The sequence below is a fragment of the Aquarana catesbeiana genome, linkage group LG10 (genome assembly GCF_042186555.1).
Source record: "Aquarana catesbeiana isolate 2022-GZ linkage group LG10, ASM4218655v1, whole genome shotgun sequence".
Lineage (NCBI taxonomy): Eukaryota > Metazoa > Chordata > Amphibia > Anura > Ranidae > Aquarana > Aquarana catesbeiana.
This window is the reverse complement of record NC_133333.1, coordinates 197,029,405-197,051,604: the sequence shown is the minus strand read 5'-3', so window position 1 is coordinate 197,051,604 and position 22,200 is coordinate 197,029,405. Positions and strand designations below refer to the sequence as shown.

The 22,200-nt window shown below is 39.4% G+C and overlaps 1 protein-coding gene across 1 annotated transcript in view; it reads right to left on the bottom strand.

Moving 5' to 3' along the window:
- The window catches only part of ANKK1 (ankyrin repeat and kinase domain containing 1), a 153,536-nt gene that overhangs the window by 44,771 nt on the left and 86,565 nt on the right, over positions 1 to 22,200 (bottom strand). The window contains exon 2 of the mRNA XM_073603093.1: positions 7,893 to 8,187. Within this exon, the coding sequence (XP_073459194.1) occupies positions 7,893 to 8,187 (295 nt within the window). The remainder of the gene's footprint in view (positions 1 to 7,892; positions 8,188 to 22,200) is intronic.

Sequence of the window (22,200 nt, the reverse complement as noted above, 5' to 3'; positions counted from 1 at the left end):
GGGAGCGCCCCCCTGCCCCAAAGCGCCCACCCCCCATGTTGAGGGCATGCGGCCTGGTACAATTCAGGAGGGGGGCTCGCTCGTCCCCACCCCCTTTCCTGACTGGCCAGGCTGCGTGCTCGAATAAGAGTCTGGTATGGATTTTGGGGGGACCCCCACACCATTTTTTCGGCGTAGGGGGTTCCCCTTAAAATCCATACCAGACCTAAGGGTCTGGTATGCCCCTGGAGGGGAACCCATGCTGTTTTTTATTTAAAATTTGGCGTGGCGTTCCCCCTCATGATTCATACCAGACACCTGTCAGTAATGCTTGTCGCTCATCGGGAAAGGAAAAAACACAGTTTCCCTTTCCCGATGAGTGAGCCAGCATGAGATGTACAGTACCCTGTCGCCGAGAACGAGCGTGATGGGATCGCGCTGGAAACACATTCTCGCGGTCAGGTACTGTAGTTGTGGTTTTATTTTTCTTCTCTCTCTATTGTTCTCTCTCTTATGTTCGCTCTCTATTATCCGCTCTATTGTTCGATCTCTATTGTTCTATATCTATTGTTCCCTCTCTATTGTTACTGTATTTTAGAACTGTAATGTTTTATTTTTGACATGTTTTATTTTACTTGCTTTGCAGCTTTGATATGTCTTACTGTAATGTTACTTTGTTTTATTGTTAACCATCATTTGCTTAGCAGGTACGCCATTCAGCTGCAGCATGGGTTTATTTATTCTGGGAGCAACAGTGTTTGCTCCCACGATACGTAAAGCTGTGACTCCAGCACTGTAGGAGATGATTTTACCACCACAGTTAAAAAAAGAGCATATATAACGAAGTATGGGGGCAGGGGTGGAGGAGAGATTTGCTCCTAACATTTGGGGGCAGATTTCCCCCATGCTTACGCATTTATTTTTTAAGCACAGATTGCGTTAAAAAATCAAGTTGTTTTATTGAGTTAATGTTTTATTGTTACCATTGTTTGCTTTTCAAATATGCCATTCAGCTGCAGCACTGATTTATTTTTCTTGACAGCAACAGCGTTTGCTCTCACAATACGTAAATCAGCGACTCCAGCGGTGTAGGAGGTGATTTCACCACCACAGTAAAAAAAAATGGTGCATGTATGCCTATCATTAGAAGTGGGTTGATGAACAGCGGTATTCTAATGGTGGGCATACCCACCGATCAGTCTCTTTTTTTTTTTCGCTCAGCCACAGGCTGCATGAAAAAAAAGAACATTACAATATATGCCCAACAAGGACCAGCAATGTACTAGTATGCTGGACTTTGGGTGGTTGTACCAGAATGATGCCTGCAGGTCTAGGTATCATCTTGGTATCATTCTTTTCAGCCAGCTTGGCTTTCATGTAAAAGCAATCCTAGTGGCCAATTAGCCTATAGACTGCTTTTACAAGCAGTGGGAGGGAACGTCCACCCCTCCCACCATATTCCATGGTTTTCTCAGGCTCTCCTGTCCCAACAGGGAACCCGAGAATGCAACCAGTAGTTCCGTCAGCTTACCATAGAGCTGATTGGAGACCAAAATGGCCTAAGAAACCGGAAGTTACGAGCATTTCATGACTTAGGTTTCACTGGATATAAACAGCGCCATTGGGAAATTGGGAAAGCATTTTATCACACCAATGGTGGGGTCAGATGCTTTGAGGGTAGAAGAGAGATCTAGGGTCCTCTGTCCCCCGGTTCTCACACGCAAAGGTGAACACAAGCGTCGGTCTGGTGTCATATGTAAACAACAATTGCACCATGCATGTGAGATATCACCGTGAAGGTCAGATCTAGTGCAGTAATTTTAGCAGTAGAGCTCCTCTGTAAATCTAAAGTGGTAACCTGTAAAGTATTTTAAAGGCATTTAAAAATGTATGTAATTTGTCGCCGCTGCACGTTTGTGCGCAATTTTAAAGCATGTCGTGTTTGGTATCCATGTACTCGGCATAAGATCATCTTTTTTATTTCATCAAACATTTGGGCAATATAGTATGTTTTAATGCATTAAAATTTAAGAAAGTGTTATTTTACAAAAAATTGCATTTGAAAAATCGCTGCGCAAATACTCTGTGAAAAAAAAAAACCTGCAACACCCATCATTTTAATCTGTAGGGCCTTTGCTTTAAAAATAAAAATATATAAAATGTTTGAGGGTTCAAAATAATTTTCTAGCAAAAAAAATATTTTTGTAAACAAAAAGTGTCAGAAAGGGCTTTGTCAAATATTTTTGTAAACAAAAAGTGTCAGAAAGGGCTTTGTCTTGTCACTAAATGATCTATTGCTCAAACATGCCATGGTCATATTTGGAATTACACCCCAAAATACATTCTGCTGCTTCTCTTGAGTATGGGTGAAATCACCATTTTATGCCCTTGGAAAGACTGAAGGTGGTGATTGGTTTTCAGGGTCCTGTACACGGCGAGGCTCCCAAAAAGTCTCACACATGTGGTATCCCCGTACTCAGCAGAATGTATTTTGGGGTGTAATTTCACATATACTCATGTTTGAGCAATATATAATTTAGTGACAACTTTATGCAAAAAAAAAGAGTTTCTCATTTTCTCGCAACTTGTGGCAAAATATAAAATATTCCATGGACTCAACATGCCTCTCAGCAAATAGCTTGGGGTGTCTACTTTCCAAAATGGGGTAATTTGGGGGTGTTTGTGCTATCTTAGCATTTTATAGGCTTCAAAACTGTGTAAGGAGTGTAATAAAAAATTTAGGCCCTTAGAAATCCTGAAGGCGATGCTTGGTTTTCGGGGTCCTGTATGCAGCTAGACTCCCAAAAAGTCTCACAAATGTGGTATCCCAATACTCAGGAGAAGCAGCAGAATGTATTTTGGGGAGTAATTCCACATACAACCATGGCATGTGTGAGCAATATATCATTTAGTGACAACTTTGTGTAATTGTTTATTTTTATTTTTGTCATTGTTTAATCACTTGTGACAGAAAAAATAAAATATTCAATGGGCTCAACATGCCTCTTAGCAATTTCCTTGGGGTTTCTGTTTTCCAAAATGGGGTCATTTAGGGGGAGAGGTTGTACTGCCCTGCCATTTTAGCCATTTTAATTCCAGAAAATGTACCCTAGTTTACAGACTTTTGCGCAAACCAATAAATATATGCTTACTGACATTTTTTTTTACCAAAGACATGTGGCTGAATGCGTTTTGGCCTAAATATATGACTAAAATTTGGTTTATTGGATTTTTTTTATAACAAAAAGTAGAAAATGTAATGTTTTTTCCAAATTTTCTGTCTTTTTTTGTTTATATCGCAAAAAATAAAAATCGCAGAGTTAATCAAATACCATCAAAAGAAAGCTCTATTTGTGGGAAAAAAAGGACGCAAATTTAGTTTGGGTACAGCAATCCATGACCACGCAATTACCAGGTAAAGCAGCTCAGTGCCAAATTGTAAAAAGTGCTCTGGTCATTGAGGGGCCAATTCTTCCGGGGCTGAAGTGGTTAAAATACAACATGGACATCACCTCTCCTAATTAGCAATAGTAAAGGTATAGCAGATTGTGAAATGGTAGTATAATGTATAAACAGGCTTATTCAAAATAGAAAACTATTAAATGACCAATACAGCAAACTATTAGTATTAATATTTCAGCAATCTGACATGAGAAAAAAAGGATTAATTGGTTGCTTGGGTTATTTTATATTATATCTCAACATTGCCCTTTGTATTTTTTCACCTATAAAAGCATGAAGGTATGCGAAAAGGTCCCTCTAATAACTTTATAGTAATTAGGGGTGCACCGAATGAAAATTTTGGTGCCGAAACTGAAACAGAAAATGAAGGATGTACTAGGCTGAAAACCAATACCGAAAATTATAGTTTTAAAAAAATATATGTATTTTTATATATAATTGTATTATATTCAACTTTTTAATTAACATCATCAGATTAAATTAATATTAATTTATTGTTGGCCATCAACCATCTCTTGTATCATGTCCTCAGTCTCTAACTATCTCTTGTATCATGTCTGCAGTCTCTTACTTAAACTTAAACACACTGCTAATAGTATTAGCAAAATTTCCATTTGGTGCACCTGTAGCAGACATGATACAAGAGATCAATGCAGCCTCACCAATGTCTGTCACATGCAGCTTCACCAGTGCCTGTCGCATGCAGCCTCACCAGTGCCCGTCACATGCAGCCTCACCAGTGCCCATCACATGCAGCCTGTCTATGCCCAGAAGCCTCACTAGTGCCTGTGCCCAGCACCCTCACCAGTGCACATCGTATGCAACCTGCCTGTGCCCAGCAGTATCACCAGTTCCCATCATATGCAGCCTTGCCAGTGCCCATCATATGCAGTCTCACCAGTGCCCATAATATGCAGACTGCCAGTGCTCATCATATGCAGCCTGCACCAGTGCCCATCATATGCAGCCTGCATCAGTGCCCATCATATGCAGCCTGCCAGTGCACAGCAGCCCCACCAGTGCCCATCATATGCAGCCTGCCATTGCCCATCAGTCCCACCAGTGCCCGTCATATGCAGCCTACCAGTGCCCAGCAGCCTCACCAGTTCCCATCATATGCAGCCTGTCAGTGCCCAGCAGCCTCACCAGTGCCCATCATATGCAGCCTGCCAATGCCCAGCAGCCACACCAGTAACCATTATATGCAGCTATGCAGCCTGCCAGTGCCCATCATATGCAGCATGCCAGTGACCAGCAGCCTCACCATTGCCCGTCATATGCAGCCCACCAGTGCCCATCATATGCAGCTTGCCAGTGCCTAGCAGCTTTACCAGTGCCCATCATATGCAGCCTGCCTGTGCCCGCATCAGCGGCGATCTTCAAGTGTCACAGAGCTGGATTTGAATTGCCCAGGCCACAGTAACAATGTCCCGCCTCCTGTAATCACATCACGCTGATTCAATGTCCCACCATTGGATCAGTGTGCCGCCTATCGCAGGTGGCGGGACATTGTTACTGCGGCCGGGCAATTCTGCTCCATGAAACACAGAGATTGCAGCGAGGGGAGGAGAAGGGAGGAGAGGACTGGGCATGCCAGGATGACACTCCCGCAATTTGCTGCACCCAGGGCGCACCACGCCCAATTTCAGTATCGGCTGTTTTTTTTATTCGGCCAAATGAAAAAACACAGTTTTCAGCTGATAATTTTCGGCGGCCGAAATTTCAGTGCACCTCTAATAGTGATGATTACATGTATTTATACTTGCACTGGAGCTTATGTTTAAAAAGCAGAAATAACAAATCCTAATTTCATTTTACAATGCAAATCATCTAAAGCATGGTTCTGCCTTCATAAATATGTGCAACATAATACAGAGCAAAGCTTTGTAGGTCATCTTATCCCTTACAGTACAATATATGTTTTCATCTCTACAACTGGAGATATGAGTACAGCTGAAATTATATGTCACTGCTGTAGCCTAGGGGACTAACATGTACATGTGAACATGTAAAAAATGCAAACATATTATCTGTCAATATAATCCACCTCAATGTCATTCCTAAGATATTTGCCTGTAAAAGAAGGCAGAGTAACAAGACAAAGTCTTTGGAAACAAGGAAACTGCACTGTAAACTGTATTTTACAAATTTTGTTGTATTTATCTGCAGTTTTGCTATAGTTCTATATAGCTATTTCCAACTGACTGATATATATGAGGGGGATTTTAAATATCCATTTAAATCAGAAACAAATCCACCCTTGTAACTGTTTACCCAAAAGCCCAATCTAGAAATGTTCTATAAATGTTAATAAATATTTAAACAAATATACCAATGTGGTGTTATGCAGTGTTTTCATTTACATTATGCCTTCTTATGCTACATGCAAGGCATGCCTCAGGTGATAACTGTCACAGTTGCAAGTGCATTTATGCCACCTATCCTTCTATCTTTCAAGACTTCAAATGGCTGATGCCATAGCTGGTCAGGCAACTACAGATCTGAACAGGGGCTAAGATGGCACTTTCCTTGTGGTATAGGAGAACAGAAGGGTTTAGTTCCACTTTAAAATTGTCAGATAGAGAAATGATGATGGGTCAAAAATGTCAGTGGTTCCCCATAATGCATTCATTAGTATTCAGAAAGGTATTATTTACTCAGGGAATGCTTGTATTTCTTCAGTTATATATTTATTGGTTAGTATTATTATTATACACGATTTATATAGTGCCACATGTTTGCTTAGCACTTTACAATAAAAAGGGAGACAGAACAGTTACAATATAATTTAAGACAAGAGGGTTAGGAGGGCCCTGCTCTTAAGAGTTTATAATCTAATAATATTGTTCAAAAGGTGATAACTGTGTGTGGATTAGTTGATGACTAAAGTTCAGTTGTTAGGAAGAGGTTGGCTAAGCTTCCCTGAAGTCATGAGTTTTCAGGTATCACCTAAAAGTGTGCACAACAGGAGATAGCCAGACAGCTTGAGGTAGGGCACTCCAGAGGATGTGATAGACTCTGGAGAAGCTCTGAATGTGACCATGGGAGGAAGAGACAAGGGAGCTAGAGAGCAAGAGGTCTTGAGACGACAGTTTGTGATATTTTTGAGACAATATTGATAATGTAGATGGTTGTAATGTAAATGAATTTGTATGTTGTTGTTAATATTTCAAATCTCATTCAAACAATCTGAAGCCAGTGGAGAAATTGGCAGAGTGGGGTGGTGGTAATGGAGTAGTGGATAAGATAGATGGGTTTGGCAGCAAAATTCATGATGGATTGAAGAAGGGATAGCCACCTGTGTATAAGTAGGTTAATGAGAAGGGAGTTGCAATAGTCGGGGTAAGAGATAACAAGGATGTGAATAGGTAACTTGGTGGTTTCATTGGTTAAGAAGGGGCATGCTGTAGAAATCTTATGGAGGTTAAGACTGCATGATTTCAACACTGTATGATTTTGGGCTGAAAGAATGGAATGGAATTGTAGTGAATCAAAAGAGAATGAAGAATTGTCAATTTCCATGGTAACAAAGCATGTTCTATTCTATTGTTATCATAGGTGGGAGCATAGCCTTGCTTGATTTTTCTGCAAAGGCACTTTAGTAGAAATTGGACTGTAGTTTCACCATATGGCACTGCTGGGCAAAAATAGTTTAAATAAAATATTCCCCATCACTGTGTGATATGGCTTTGTTTAAAATGAAAGCTGTGTCAGACCTTACTGCTATGTGGCATGGCTTTGTTGGTAAACTGCTCTCTAAGTCCAAAAACTTTTAAAAGTTTCTCAATTTCTGACAACAGTTAATGATTTTACCCATCTGGGTTTGTTCTCTAAACCCCAAAAGTAGTCGCTGAGACTTCAGTTGGCTAGAAAATCTGTGTTGAAATTCCCTGTCACTCCTATGTGGACATGTACTCAGTTGCTGCATATTATCCTGGTGTGCTGCTGTTAATAGCCGAAGCTGGTGACAGGTGACAAGACAGCTTGCCATTTTAATGGTATTGTGTCAGGGTTATCATTCTGCAAATGGAGGTGACACCCTAGCTGGGTTTTTGCCAGGAGCAACAGGTATGATTTTCTTTTCAGAGTGCTCACGCATAAATTTCACTGAGCACATTATGAATGTTTTTGAGCACTCCACAAGATATGTAATATTTTCGTTTGGCAATGCATACACTTTATTTTTTAGTTGGTATAAAGTCAGTGTATTGAAGTTAGTATAGTTAGTATGAGTATAGTTGAGGAATGAGTGAGATGAGTCAGATAGAGATAGAACTTTAATCTCCAATACCATCTTCAAAAAAATGAAACACCTTCATGATTCTTTTGCGATGTACAGTATATAGTAATTTACAAAATGTTGCCACGTATTTAGAAAATATGTCTGCAGTGTATGCATTTTGTTTATTTAAATCCTAAAGAAACTAAATCAGCTTTAGACAATAACCTACCTTAACATGTAAATGTTCATCCAGAAGAATGTTTCCAGGCTTTAGATCCAAATGGAGTAATGGTGGGTTCATTATATGGAGGAAGTTCATCCCTAGCGCTATTTCATGGATGAAACGAAATTTGAGCTGCCAGCTGAGGGTGTGTGTCGGGATTAGCTTCTCAAGGGATCCATTTTCCATAAACTCCATCACGATTCCAAGTGGATCAATGCAAATTCCGTAAATTTGTACAATGTATCTGAACTTTATCTTCTCCATCTTAGATGCTTCCTCCATTAGATTATTGTAAGTTGTGCTGCATAAATTAAATTGAAACAAAATTTCATAATTAACCTTTTCTAAAAAGGGAACTCAATCAAAAAATATTTAAGTACTTATAATGATTGCTGGTAGCCTGCTTTACCCTGAGATATATTTTACCCGAAAAGTAAGAACACGCTGTAAACTTGCAATCTTTTTTGGTCTCTGCCCTTCCTTCTGACAAGTTTGAAGTTGGCATTTTGCCTATGAACCTCTTTACATCTCCTGTAGCACCTGAAATATCAAAGTGCCAAAGCTACAGCTTTTGAAGCAGTCAAACAATCAGTGAAGTGTGATTTAATGCCACTCTTTCTCTTAGAACATATGTGCAAATGCAAAACTACAGTTAACGCTTGCCTATAGTGATTAATCAGAATCTTGAAATAATAATTATTCAGCTCCTTTTTTATAACTTTGTCACAAGTATAATTTCAAATAATTTTTGTTACTAATACTGTTGCAACATATCCATTTGTAAAACAAGGACTTGATTTGCCTCTTTAAAAACACACTGCGATTTTAATAGGCACAGTATATGGTCAAAAGTATGCAGACTTCCATCCAAATTATTCAGTTTAAGTGTTTCTATAGAAGGGGAAAGGTATTTTTAGACAATTAATGTACTCCCATTCCTCCCAACCAGGTAGCAACAATTTTGGGAAGACAGCTTTTTGTTTCAGCATGACTGCACCCCTGTGTACAAAGCCAGATCCATTGTTTGATGTGTTTAGTGTGGAGAAAGTAAAGTGGCCTGTAAAGGGCCCAGACTTCAACCTTATTGAACACCTTTAGGATGAACTGCAGTGCAATTATGAGCCATGTTGTTTGCAGTCTTCTTGTATGTGATCTGTATGTGATTTTTAAGAGTCAATAAAGATACTGTATGTGATCTTACTCTGTTGAGTGCAGTCTTGATAAATGCTTCATGCATTTTCACATAACATTTTTGATACATGTTTGTTCTACTTGGAGGTCCAGGGGAAAGGTAGAGCCCATATCCATTTTTTTCTTTGTTGTTTATATTGCTATGCATTTTGTGGAGGGCTCCCTCATCTGGCTAGAATATACATTTGCAGACCTTGCATGATTAGGTAAGAATTTTGTTACATTTCAATTAGGTGCCATGACTTCTCGTACAACATCAGTACCCTTACCTCAAAAGTGCTATTTTGACTGAATCAGCACAAATTATCACTGGCTAAACGCTTGTAAAAAGCCTTTCCATAAGAGTGCAGACTGCTGAAATGATGCCAACAAATTAATGTCCAACAAGCTCATAAAGATGGTCAGTTAATCATAAACTCTTAGCCAAATAGAGTATCTTCTGTTATTGATTTTTGTTGCGTGTTTTATATAAATTGCATCTTATTTAAATATGATATCAAATGTCATGTTTGCATGTTCATGGAACATTTTGGATTATGACAGTACTAAAATAAACCAGTAATGTCAGATTCCTCAATAGCCTGTAAGTTGCCTGCAGCAAAAATGCATAAAATGCTTTTTATTACATTTGAATTCATCACAAATACTACATGTATGGTATTTATAACCCTGTATGTTTGTAAATACAGCAACTGTATCATTGATACAATCAATATATCACTACTGACACCTTAGTAAAAATCAAAGTACATAGTAGATACTCACTTTCTGTAACTTTATGTTAAAAAACAATGTTGTTTGCACCATTTTTCATATGTCATCAGTTACATACATTACAATAGGATTCTTATGACATACCCTTTAAATGCCCATGTAGCACAGCTCTTTTTGTTGCAAAGTTATACTGTTTTCTTTTGCTAAGAAGCACATACACATAAGGGAGATTTACTAAAACTGGTGCACTGACAATCTAGTGCACCTATGCATGGTAGCCAATCAGCTTCTATCTTCAGCCTGCTCAATTAAGCTTTGACAAAAAACCTGGAAGCTGATTGGTTTCTGGGCAGAGCTGCACCAGATTTTACACCATGCAGTTTTAGTAAATAACCCTCTAAGTGATGATCACTGATTTAATAAGAAGGAGGAATCCATGTTTTAAAAAAAATGATTTGTCTTCAGTCCTTACTCCTCCCTGTGACATGTCCAATACATTGATAATTCTCTATGTAGAATACGGTACACTTGCTACTTTCATTTGTTTTACTTCTTCCCATATACCACTTACTTTGTATATGAACTTGCTCAAGTACCCAAGGACCTGTCAAAACATGTTTTTCTCTTGTTGAAATTAATAAAGAGGTATTAAAACTCAAAAGAAATTTGGACCTGATCATCCTACTCACTTCTGTTGTCTTGTGCTTCCCTATTTATTTATTTTCCTTCTCATTTTCCACCCATTACTCATCCCAAGATTTATTTTCCTTATCTAGTTATTCCCTTCCTCCCTTCTGCTCCATGGATTAAACATTTTTCTGGGATATGGTATCAAGATCTAAACTTTATAATCTCTCCCAATGAGCCCAAATTTTAAATTTAATAAGTTCATTATAACATAACAATAGACCTTAAAGAAATCGCTGCACAAATATTGATGGACTGTCTGTCGTGTGAACCATGCAACCTTTTCTCATTCTGTACACCGTGAGGCCAGATGTTTCAGGTTATATCTGTACTCTCTGGTGGTTCTTAAAGTTATGTCTTATTGATTAAGCATTTGGTCATCTTGTGTTTAAGAGCTAAATGACAATTATTCTGCCATCTATAGTGGGCATGTAGGGTAAAAAAAAATCAGCTTGTTGTTGTTCTGGAACCTAAAGAAAGTGATCCCCAGGAAAATCCTTATAATCACTAGCAAACTGAGAACCCCTAAAAGATCATGGAATGCATTTTTCCATACAATATCTCCTTGTCCATTGTTGGTATACATTTACAAGCCATTAAAAGTTATTTTGGCTCAAAGTTTTAGACAGAACTGCCATTATCTTTACATTTGATGTACCCAAGAATGCATAAATATATCTTTATTTAGTAATATACTGCCATGTAAACTTTTATGTAGGACATAAACTAGAAGTTTAGTTGTAAAAATAAGGGTCAGCAAAATTAATTTTCTCAAACATTAACCACTTCAGCCCCGGAAGGATTTGCCACCTTCCTGACCAGGCCATTTTTTGCACTGTGTTGTTTTAACTGACAATTGCACGGTCGTACGACGTTATACCAAAACAAAATGTATGTCCTTTTTGGTGGTATTTGATCACCTATGCGGTTTTTATTTTTGCGCTATAAACAAAAAAAGAGCAAAAAATTTGAAAAAAAACCCCGCAATATTTTGTACTTTTTGCTATAATAAATATCCCAATTTAAAAAAAAAAGATTTCTTCATCAGTTTAGGCCGATATGTATTCTTCTACATATTTTTGGTAAAAAAAAAAAAAAAATCGCAATAAGAATATATAGATCAGTTTGCGCAAAAGTTATAGCGTCTACAAAATAGGGGATAGATTTATGGCATTATTTTTTTTTTTTACTAGTAATGGCGGCGATCTGCGATTTTTATCAGGACTGAAACATTGCGACGGACACATCAGACACTTTTGACACTTTTGGGACCAGTGACATTTATACGGTGATCAGAGCTAAAAATAACCACTGATTACTATATAAATGTCATTAGCAGGGAAGGGGTTAACACTAGGAGGTGATCAAAGGGTTAACTGTGTTCCCTATGTGTGTTTCTAACTGAAGGGGGAATGTGACTGACTAGAGGAGGAGAGAGATCGTTGTTCCTACTTAGTAGGAACACACAATCTGTCTCCTCCCCTGACAGAACCGAGATTTGTGTGTTTACACACACAGATCCCGATTCTCGCTCTGTCATGAGTGATTGCATGTGCCCGGTGGTGATCGCACCCGCCAGACACACGCATCAACTCTGGGGACATGCTGCTGACGCACGCATGCCTGCTACAGCATCTTAAAGAACCGATGTACAGCTACAATGGCTCGCGCAGCTATGCCAACCTGCCGCAGTATAACTGCGGTGGCTGGGCGGGAAGTGGTAATTAAAGTAATAACGTACCTCCTATTGTTAACAGATAATAAAGAATTCTCAAAGCTATTGTAACCACCACACCGCCATGATAGTTTATGTCCTAGATATAAGTTTACATGATAGTATAGTACTTTATATGAGACCCTAAGATACTTTATAATTATGTTATCTTATATGGGCTTTGAATATTTTACCACAAAGCATTTTTACAACATTATATATTTTCTATATTATTGTGATATATGAGGCCTTTTTGGTCCAGTCGGCCCCCTGTTTGCCTGGTTGATGAGGCCCCTCCTTTGTGGTAACATGCTGGGTAATTGTATGCACTCATCGCTGGGATGCCTTGTTTTTAACAACTGGGTTATTGCTGTTCAGGAGGTAGGATATTTTAATTCTATACAAAATCATATTCTATTGTCTGATACTGTATGTTACAAATATGCTGGGATTTGCTTTACAGATTACTGTCCCCCTATTAGTCCTAAAGAAGCTGGCATTAATCCAAGAAACACATTGATTTTAAGATAACCCAATGCTTACTTTAATCAAATAATTGAAAAATGTAGTGTGAATTAATTAAATATACTATAATATGTATTGGGGTACCTGGGGTTGATTAATGTTCTTTAAGTCTATACATAAGTGAAACAGCATTTAACAAGTGTTTTTTATCCAATACTTCTTATGATATGAATAAACATACATGATTTTACCTAATATTGTTATGACTTGGTACCTTTGAAGTCTTAGTTTTTTCCTATTAGAGTTCCTCTATATATCTTCAGTTTAGGGTGTGGTACCTTTAATGACATTATAGATATTGCCTTTTTTCTTGTTTTGGAATGCACTAAACCACTGTGTCTCCTCCACATATGATGACTGTATATGCTATTTAAATTATGTTTCCATTAGATTACTTGCAGTACAATGCAATAAGCATATTTGATATTTGCCGTTTTCAGAGTGGAACCAAAGGTTTGGAATTATTAAACATCATCTATCTAAACTGTTATAATACAATTCACTTTTTACTGTCTTAAGAACACAATACATTTAAAAATTATATTATGAGGATGTCTTTAACTGCAAAGCAATATGTCATGAAATCAGGAATTGCGAGTTACAAGAATGCTCTATGATTTGAACACTGTAACAAAATGTCACATTTGTGATTGGTATGTGGTTTTGAACAATGATGTTGAATTACCCAAAAGCTAAGTAACCAATACTAAATCTGTTCTTTTAAATGAAATTGCATAAATAAAATTTGATTTTCTTCCCCTTGATACAATTGTCATTTTATACCTATATCAGCACAATAATTGTTGTACTGTTTCATCTCATATTGCTTTCACTGACCATATCCAATAGCAATTTAATTAGGTACTTAAATAGTAATTCTAGAGTTCTGTAATGAGAGCAAGAGTTTAATCTTGCTATCATTCTCAATAATTCTCTTCTCTACAAATACAGCTGCACTTTTAACTATTTTGGTCTTTCTTAGAGGCACAGAATTGTTAAGTAACTTTTCATGTGATATAAAATGAAATGATTTCCCACACTTAAATAAAAGTTACAGTTTTAACCTAAAGTGAAATCTCACCATTCACACACAGGTCTCATACAGCATACTAAACCAGTATGCCTATTCTGACTCATACTTTTGGAATACTTCAAGTGATGCAGTGAAGGGAAAAAAAATACAAACTCTCCTAAACATTCATTTTGAAAAATATTGTTTTTCAAAAAGTATTTGCTGAATTTAATTAATTTAGAAGTTTGCAAACTTTGCATTGAAACCCATTGAAATATATTTTGTTTTTCTAAGCTGACAATTTGTAAGGCCAGTAAGGAAACTATTGCCAAATGAAAAGCGTGGGAAACTGATCACTGCCATGGGGTACATGTACCAATGCCAAAATTAAATTAACAGTATAGCAGAGCAGCTTTACCTAAACAAGCTCTCCCTATCAACATAGAATGACAATAAGGCATTTGTGAACTCACCCTTTTATAGTGAGGGTATTGGGTAAGTCTGCAAATTTTTAGGGGCACAAGTTTTCAAATGGCAAACCCATTAAATCCAAGGATCTCTTGCAAATCCATCAGTACCAAGAAGAAAAAAAATCACACACTGCTGCACTGCTAGCATCAGATTTCTTATTTACAAATACAGCACACATATAAAATGACAGATTTCATCAACCTGAACCCATGAAAATGCTAGTGTATTTCAGCTTTTGCACTCACACTTCATAAACACTAGACATGTGCATTCGTTTTCGTCCGAATGCATTTTCGTCCGAATTTCAGGTATTTTCGTTATCGTTTTAACAAACGATAACGAAAGTGCAGAATCCGAAAAACGAAAGATCCAACATAAACAAATGCTTTATTTTCGTTTTCGTTGCTACAACAGTTCGATATAGATAGGAGATTCGACATGATGATGACAATAACAATCTGTGTCCATCAAACCTGTGGTCGAATGTGCCTAACCTTAACTCTATTAGTCCAAGATTATTCTACATAGAGAGAAAAGATTCGACATAGAGAGGAAAGATTCGACGTAGGGGAGAAAAGATTCGACGTAGGGAAGAAAAGATTCGACGTAGGGGAGAAAAGATTCGACGTAGGGAAGAAAAGATTCGACGTAGGGGAGAAAAGATTCGACGTAGGGGAGAAAAGATTCGACGTAGGGGAGAAAAGATTCGACGTAGGGGAGAAAAGATTCGACGTAGGGGAGAAAAGATAAATAAAAATAATGATGATGATGAATGTTATTGGCTGATTGTAACCAAAGAAGAGGAGCAGTAAAATAGCTAGAACTAAGTACACATGTACTTTGGCTTATGGTGTCTGTCGAATGTTCAAAGAAGATTCGACGGAGCAGGTAAACTATACAGCGTCGTACAGTTTAGCTGCTCCGTCGAATCTTCTGTGAACATTCGACAGACACCATAAGCCTTCAATGACAGATTCGACCCTAATTTGGATTTTCGGACGAATGCAATTTTTAACGAAAAACGAAATAAATAAAAACGAATTTCGGGAGTAACTAAATAAATTTATTTTTCGGACGAAAACGAAATTCCGAAACGAAATATTTCAGTGTGCACATGTCTAATAAACACCCACAATACATATTATATATGCCATGTGTTCCCATTCACACAGTGTACCCAAAAATAATTCAAAACATTTTGTAACCACTTCAAAACCAATTCTGACATTTCTCACACACATGTAAAAATCATCTTTTTTTTTTGATAGAAACTTCACCTAACTGACACTTTTTTGGGGACCAGTGACACTAATACAGTGATCTGTGCTAAAAATATGCACGGTTACTGTATTAATGATACTGGCAGGGAAGGGATTAACACCAGGGGCAATCAAAGGGTTAAGCGTGTGCCTAGGGGTACTTGCTAACTGTGTGGAGGTTGTTCTGACTGGGGATCACAGAGATTATCAAAAACACAAGATATTTATGTTCTCCCCTGTCAGAACGGCAATCTGCCTTGTTTACATAGGCAGATAGTCGTTCTGCCTCTCTGGGGAAAGATCGCGAGTGGGCGCCAGGCCCGCTGATTGGCTCCCCCTCTGTCCAATCAGCGCGTACATGCCCCCAGAGGCTACTGCACGAAGCGATGTGCAGGTACGTCCTGTCACGCAGCCGGGCCGCCTTGCAGCAGTAAATGTGCAGAAGGCAGTCCGGAACCGGTTTATGAATTTTAGGGCACAAAAAAAACAATTAAACCCTATAATATGCATAATAATATACATAAACATATATAATATATTTTGGTAAAATATAAAAAGTGATGTTATGCTGTGTTGTGTATTTACGTATGGATGCTGGACCTGTGTATGTGTTCAAATTTGTGCATGGGAACACTGTCCCCTTAATTTTTTTTTACCATCTTTATTACTATTACAAGGTATTGACAACTATTAGACTTTGGAACTCTCATCTGTAATGGTTTGTAAACAAAGAGCCAAAACCGGAAGTGACTAAGGCCCCTTTCACACATGCAGATCATTTGTCCTTTTTTTTATACATCTGTTGATGACTGTAAAACAGTCATCAATGCATCTTTATGGGAAATTGGATGTAAATGGATGATCATCTATTTACATCCGTTCACATCTGCTTCCGTCAACATCTGTTTTTTGGAATCGATTAAAACCCTATTTTTCCTCCGCTAAAAAAAACGGATCGGATGAAAAACAGATGTAAATGGATAAACAGTCCGTTTTGCAAAAAAATGGCTCCGGGGCTCAAGTAGTTAAAGACTGTAGCTGGAGGATGTAAAAAACTGTTGCAAAAATGGATGAAAACTGATGAAAAACTGATGTAAACTTTATCCGTTTTTTTCTTTGAAAAAACGTGACTGAACTGATAAAACGAACGGTCCACATGTGTGAAAGGGGTCTAGGGCCCCTTTCACACATATGGACCATTTGTACGTTTTTCATCCATCCATTCATGCATATAGAAAAATGGATGTATATGGATGATCAAAATTATCTAGTCTTAAAACTGCTTCTACCCCTCTTCTGACACCTATTAACTACCCTGTAGAAGAAAAATGTACATACTTACTTATTCTCAGACCACTCTGGCCACATGATCTTCACTGTATCAGCCAGTAGCCAGCTACAGGAGAGAGGAGGGAGTGCTCTGGCAGCAGCTGAAATGCCTAAGCGGTGACATTACCTATACAGCGGTTCTCAACCTGGGGGTTGTGACCCCCTGGGGGGTCGATTGTGGATTCGCCAGGGGGTCACGAATGCTGGCCGAGGTGGACCCGAAATTACTGCCGGAGTCTGTCCGTCTCAGCCAGTGAGATGTCACTTCCTGGAGAGGAGAGACAGCACGGAAGTGATGTTCCATCACCGCCATCTTGGTACTCTCATCTGCAGTAAGGCTACACTTAGAAGTCGGCAAGCAGATATCTTTTTACACCCACCGAAGTCCGCTTGCTGCAGACGAGTGTACCAAGAGGGAAGCTGAAGAACACCTGTGATTTTTGGTAAGTCAGACAGCAATTATAAAAGCATTTTGCACTGTGTGTCACCAGGGCAATCAAGACATAGATTTTTTAAAAGTAAATGCTGACATGACAAATTTTTTTTTATTATGGAACAATACATATCATTACTATATAAACGTCCCAGTTGGTTCCTCCGTGCCAGTGCTAGATACATGTTTGGGTGCTATACACTTTGTATCTAGCACTGGCACAGAATAACCACTTTTGAGGAACCAACCGGGACGTTTATATATAATAAACAAACAAACTGAAAAAAATCAGAAAAAAAACCATTAAAACGCTTACACTGTGCCATCAAATGCAGCCACTGTGCCCATCAATTGTTGCCACTGTGCCAGCAACGCCGCCACTGTGCCATCAAATGCAGCCACTGTGCCCATCAATTGTCACCACTGTGCCAGCAAACGCCACCACTGTGCCATCAAACGAAGCCACTGTGCCCATCAATTGTCGTCACTGTGCCAGCAAACGCCGCCACTGTGCCATCAAATGCAGCCACTGTGCCCATCAATTGTCGCCACTGTGCCAGCAAATGCTGCCACTGTGCCATCAAACGCAGCCACTGTGCCCTTTAACTGTTGCCACTGTGCCCATCAATTGTCGCCACTGTGCCAGCAACGCCGCCACTGTGCCATCAAATGCAGCCACTGTGCCCATCAATTGTCGCCACTGTGCCAGCAAACGCCACCACTGTGCCAGCAAACGAAGCCACTGTGCCCATCAATTGTCGTCACTGTGCCAGCAAACGCCGCCACTGTGCCATCAAATGCAGCCACTGTGCCCATCAATTGTCGCCACTGTGCCAGCAAATGCTGCCACTGTGCCATCAAACGCAGCCACTGTGCCCTTTAACTGTTGCCACTGTGCCCATCAATTGTCGCCACTGTGCCAGCAACGCCGCCACTGTGCCATCAAATGCAGCCACTGTGCCCATCAATTGTCGCCACTGTGCCAGCAAACACCGCCACTGTGCCATCAAATGCAGCCACTGTGCCCATCAATTGTCGCCACTGTGCCAGCAAACGCCGCCACTGTGCCATCAAATGCAGCCACCGTGCCCTTTAATTGTTGCCACTGTGCCAAACGCAGCCACTGTGCCCATCAATTGTCACCACTGTGCCAGCAAACATCGCCACTGTGCAGCCACTGTGCCCATCAATTGTCACCACTGTGCCCATCAATTGCCACCACTATGCCATCAAACGCGACCAATGAAAATAATTTTACTGTTAGGGGTCCCCACAACTTGGGAAATTTTATCAAGGGGTCACGGCACTAGAAGGTTGAGAACCACTGACCTATAGGCTTACTATGGGCCAACCGTTGTTGGAGCTTCTTCCTCTCCCATGAAGCCACTGTTAGCTGAGAGAGAAAAGATGATCACGTGACTGGACTAGAGGTGTTAGAAGTGGGATGGTTTTAAGATTAGGTAGTTTCATCATGGAATTCAGCTTTTATTAAACCTGCATACTCAGAACCATGGTACCAGTTTGTCCAAAATTAGGCAAATCTTTATATTTGTTTAGATATTTTGCCTTTAGGTTCCTGTTATAAATCATGTCTTGTATATGACCACATTCTCAAGCATACAATGTAGCTGCCCCTTAGGACTATGTTATCCCAGTTACTATTTGCATGAGATGCTCATTTTAGACATGTTGAGCTCCCAGGGTTTCTTGAGAGGTTGTGAAATAATTAAAAACAAGAACATTTTAAAATAATCAGCTGATTTAATCTCCCACTAATCAGTATAATCTATTCTCAACGTGCTCAAGAGACTTTCATGCAAATTAGATGTTTCTAACACAATAACGGCTTTATCTGATTGTCGTTCTTGTTTTAATTGAAGTCATAACTGACGTTCTGCCCGTAAATGATACACATGTTGGAAAAATTTAAAGAACAAGAGCCAGCACTGGCAGCTATCTGAAAAGCCAGCTTCCATGGAATGTTAGCGATTACTGAGCATTTACTAATGTATCACTGTTACTTCAGGGCAAGCCGACAGCTTTACTTGTTAATCAAGCAGAAAAAGAAGAAATGTGCCGAGCAACATAAATAGGTAGCAGTATGAATTTTTAATAGGTGTTCATGCAAAAGTATCCGAGCTGCAATCCTTCCAGAGATCTTTTAGCTTATACATGTATATCTCTTTGCATCTGCATTAACATTTCCTACACTGTAACGGTAATACTAGAAATACAGATAAATCCTCAGACTTCTGAGAGAGCCAAGCACAGGGTTGGCCTTAAAGTCCAATTGAAGAAGCAGAAATATATATTTAAACAGATATATATTCTACTAACAGCCTCCGTTTTCATATATGCCCATTGCTAATTGCAGTTACTGCTTCTCCGTATAGGAAGGAAGCAAGCTACTCTACCTAACTGCTTTGAAGCTTAGCTCTTGGCTGTTATCAAATAATTAAATGCCCACATTTCCAGGTGATGAAGAATATATTACACATTTTTTTAGGAGATAGTAGAAAACAGAGTTATGCCGTGTACACACGAGTGGACTTTCGACGGACTGAACTCCGAAGGACTTTTTGACAGACTTTAGACTGAGTTCCGATGCAACGGACTTGCCTACATACGATCACACCAAAGTCTGACTGATTCGAACATGATGACGTACGACCGGACTAGAATAAGGAAGTTCATAGCCAGTAGCCAATAGCTGCCCTTGCGTCATTGTTCATCCATCAGACGACCTGATTTTTTGACCGGACTCAAATCCGTCGGAAAGATTTGAAACATGTTCTATTTCTGAAGTCCGTCTGAATTTTCGACAGCAAAGGTCCGATGCAGCCTAAACACAATCGAATAGTCTGGCGGATTAGTTCCGTCGGACCTTTGCTGTCGAAAAGTCCGGTCAAGTGTATACGGCATAATACTTACTCTTCCTCCCCTCTGGTTCTATTTGTCACCACTGACCCCCTAAATTAATTCTTCTTGTCTGTCTTCAATTGGCCTTGTCTCTATTCATCTCACATTCATTATATCCAAGTACAAAGCAGAACCAGAGGCAGTGTCCCATCTTGATGATGTGGTTCCTGGTCCTAAATTGTATGTGATCAGGTAGTACCTACTGCTATTTCAGGGTTGGAGAAAGCACTGGAACATTGCGCTTCTGGTGCATTTTTAATGCGTTCTAGTGTATTTTTTTCTTCATGTTCAAAATGTTCTGTGTTTGTTGAATGCACTGGATTGCACTCCACTGGTGAGAAGGGCCATTGGAATTCATGTTAAACATTGTCCATGTGTTTTTATTGTGGAATAAAAACACATTGGGCTGCATCTGGTGTGACCCAGTATGGAATCTAGACAAATAGCATTTTTAAAGGATAAAATCACTGGTGGCAGCCTCTGTGTTAACCTTATAAAATGTTATCTCCTAGACCGCTCTACCATTTTGTTTCATATAGGGCTACCGATAGGGGGTACCACCAATCCTCCTGGCACACAGGGGGGTCTGGAGAGCATGGGGAATCAAATGCAGGCAGCAGGAAAGGGAGGATGATTCTTGCGGAGGAAGGTGTGTGTGTGTGTGGGGGGGGAGGGGGGGGTACAGCAATCTGCCGTGCTGTAGTGCTCTGTTTATGCTCTTGTATGTGAGTAGAACTATTGGAGTTTTAATAAAGCTTTTGACCTTTTAGGCCCCTTTCACACAGGGTGGACTCCACCAGAGCTGATCCCCACTAACCAGGTGGATGACAGGTCTGTCTCCATACTGCTTATCTGCTTATGCAAAGTGGACACAGACACAGCCCACTGTCCTTTATGAGTGGTCAGATGTAAACAGACCGCCTGTCCATTTACATCCAACTGTTATCTGATCTGATTCACTAGGCAGATGGGAAATGGTCCTCCATTTATCTGTTTTTAGTGGATCGGATCCAATGCAGGCAGGTGCAAATGGACACATGTCTCTTTACATCTGCCGCTCCATAGAGGGCAATGGATGTCCAATCAGGTCCATCTGAAAAACAGACAGGTGAACCCGATTGGTCCTTTCATGTGAAAGGGGCCTTATACAGCACTATGAGCTTGGGTGGTCTCTTTTTCCCTTCACTCCTTGTGTTTATAGATGGAGCCTCCCCTCCATATTTGGTCAGCGGCATTCCTTTTAGTGCTAGTTTCAATGTTTAGCAAATGGGCTACCCATTCTTCTATTTTATGTTATAATTAATGGTTTATTGACTGATTTGTATTGTTTGAGTGACCCATTAGCATTGCTAAATACTATAGTGCTTAGAGATTTTTTCTTTATCTATATAGCACTAGCAGAGATCTTACCTATTGAAGCGCTATATATTGGGCGTCTTTTGGCACTTTGCTGCTGCTTAATGCTATTTTTATGAATGAACAGGTGATTCCGTCTCCTGTTCATTCATCTGCAGTGCTGCTGAGGCTGCAGAGAAAAGAATTGAAGAATTTGTTTCCTCAATTCCTTTCTCTGTCTGAAAGGTGAGATGTCAGGGGTCTGTTTAGTCCCCTGATATTTCCAGCAAGCCCCCTCCACCCCAACAGAGTTGTAAAAAAAAATTGTCGAAAATAATTTAAAAAAATATAAAAAATAACAAACTGTAAAAAATAATTTTTAAAAATGTAAGGACTAATTCACATGTGTTCTCTGGCCCATACAGTGGCAATGAGCGGGTTGTCTGTGCAGCTGGAGCTGTCTGTTATTCTGAGGATGGACTGGCCGTATGAACACAACCACAGGTCCTAATTTTATAAGTGTTCAGATGTGGGTGAGTGTCAGGTAGGTGGTATGGGGCCTCGTGATTTATAATAGCAGGTCTCATATAGTAGTAACCTACTATCAATTATCTTGTAGAGATGAGGGTAGCTTTTGGTTGATCAGAAAAAAACAGTGCAGGGAAGTGTAGTAATAAGTGTAGTATTAACACCTGTAAGATTTATTAAATAGGAACATTCAAAGG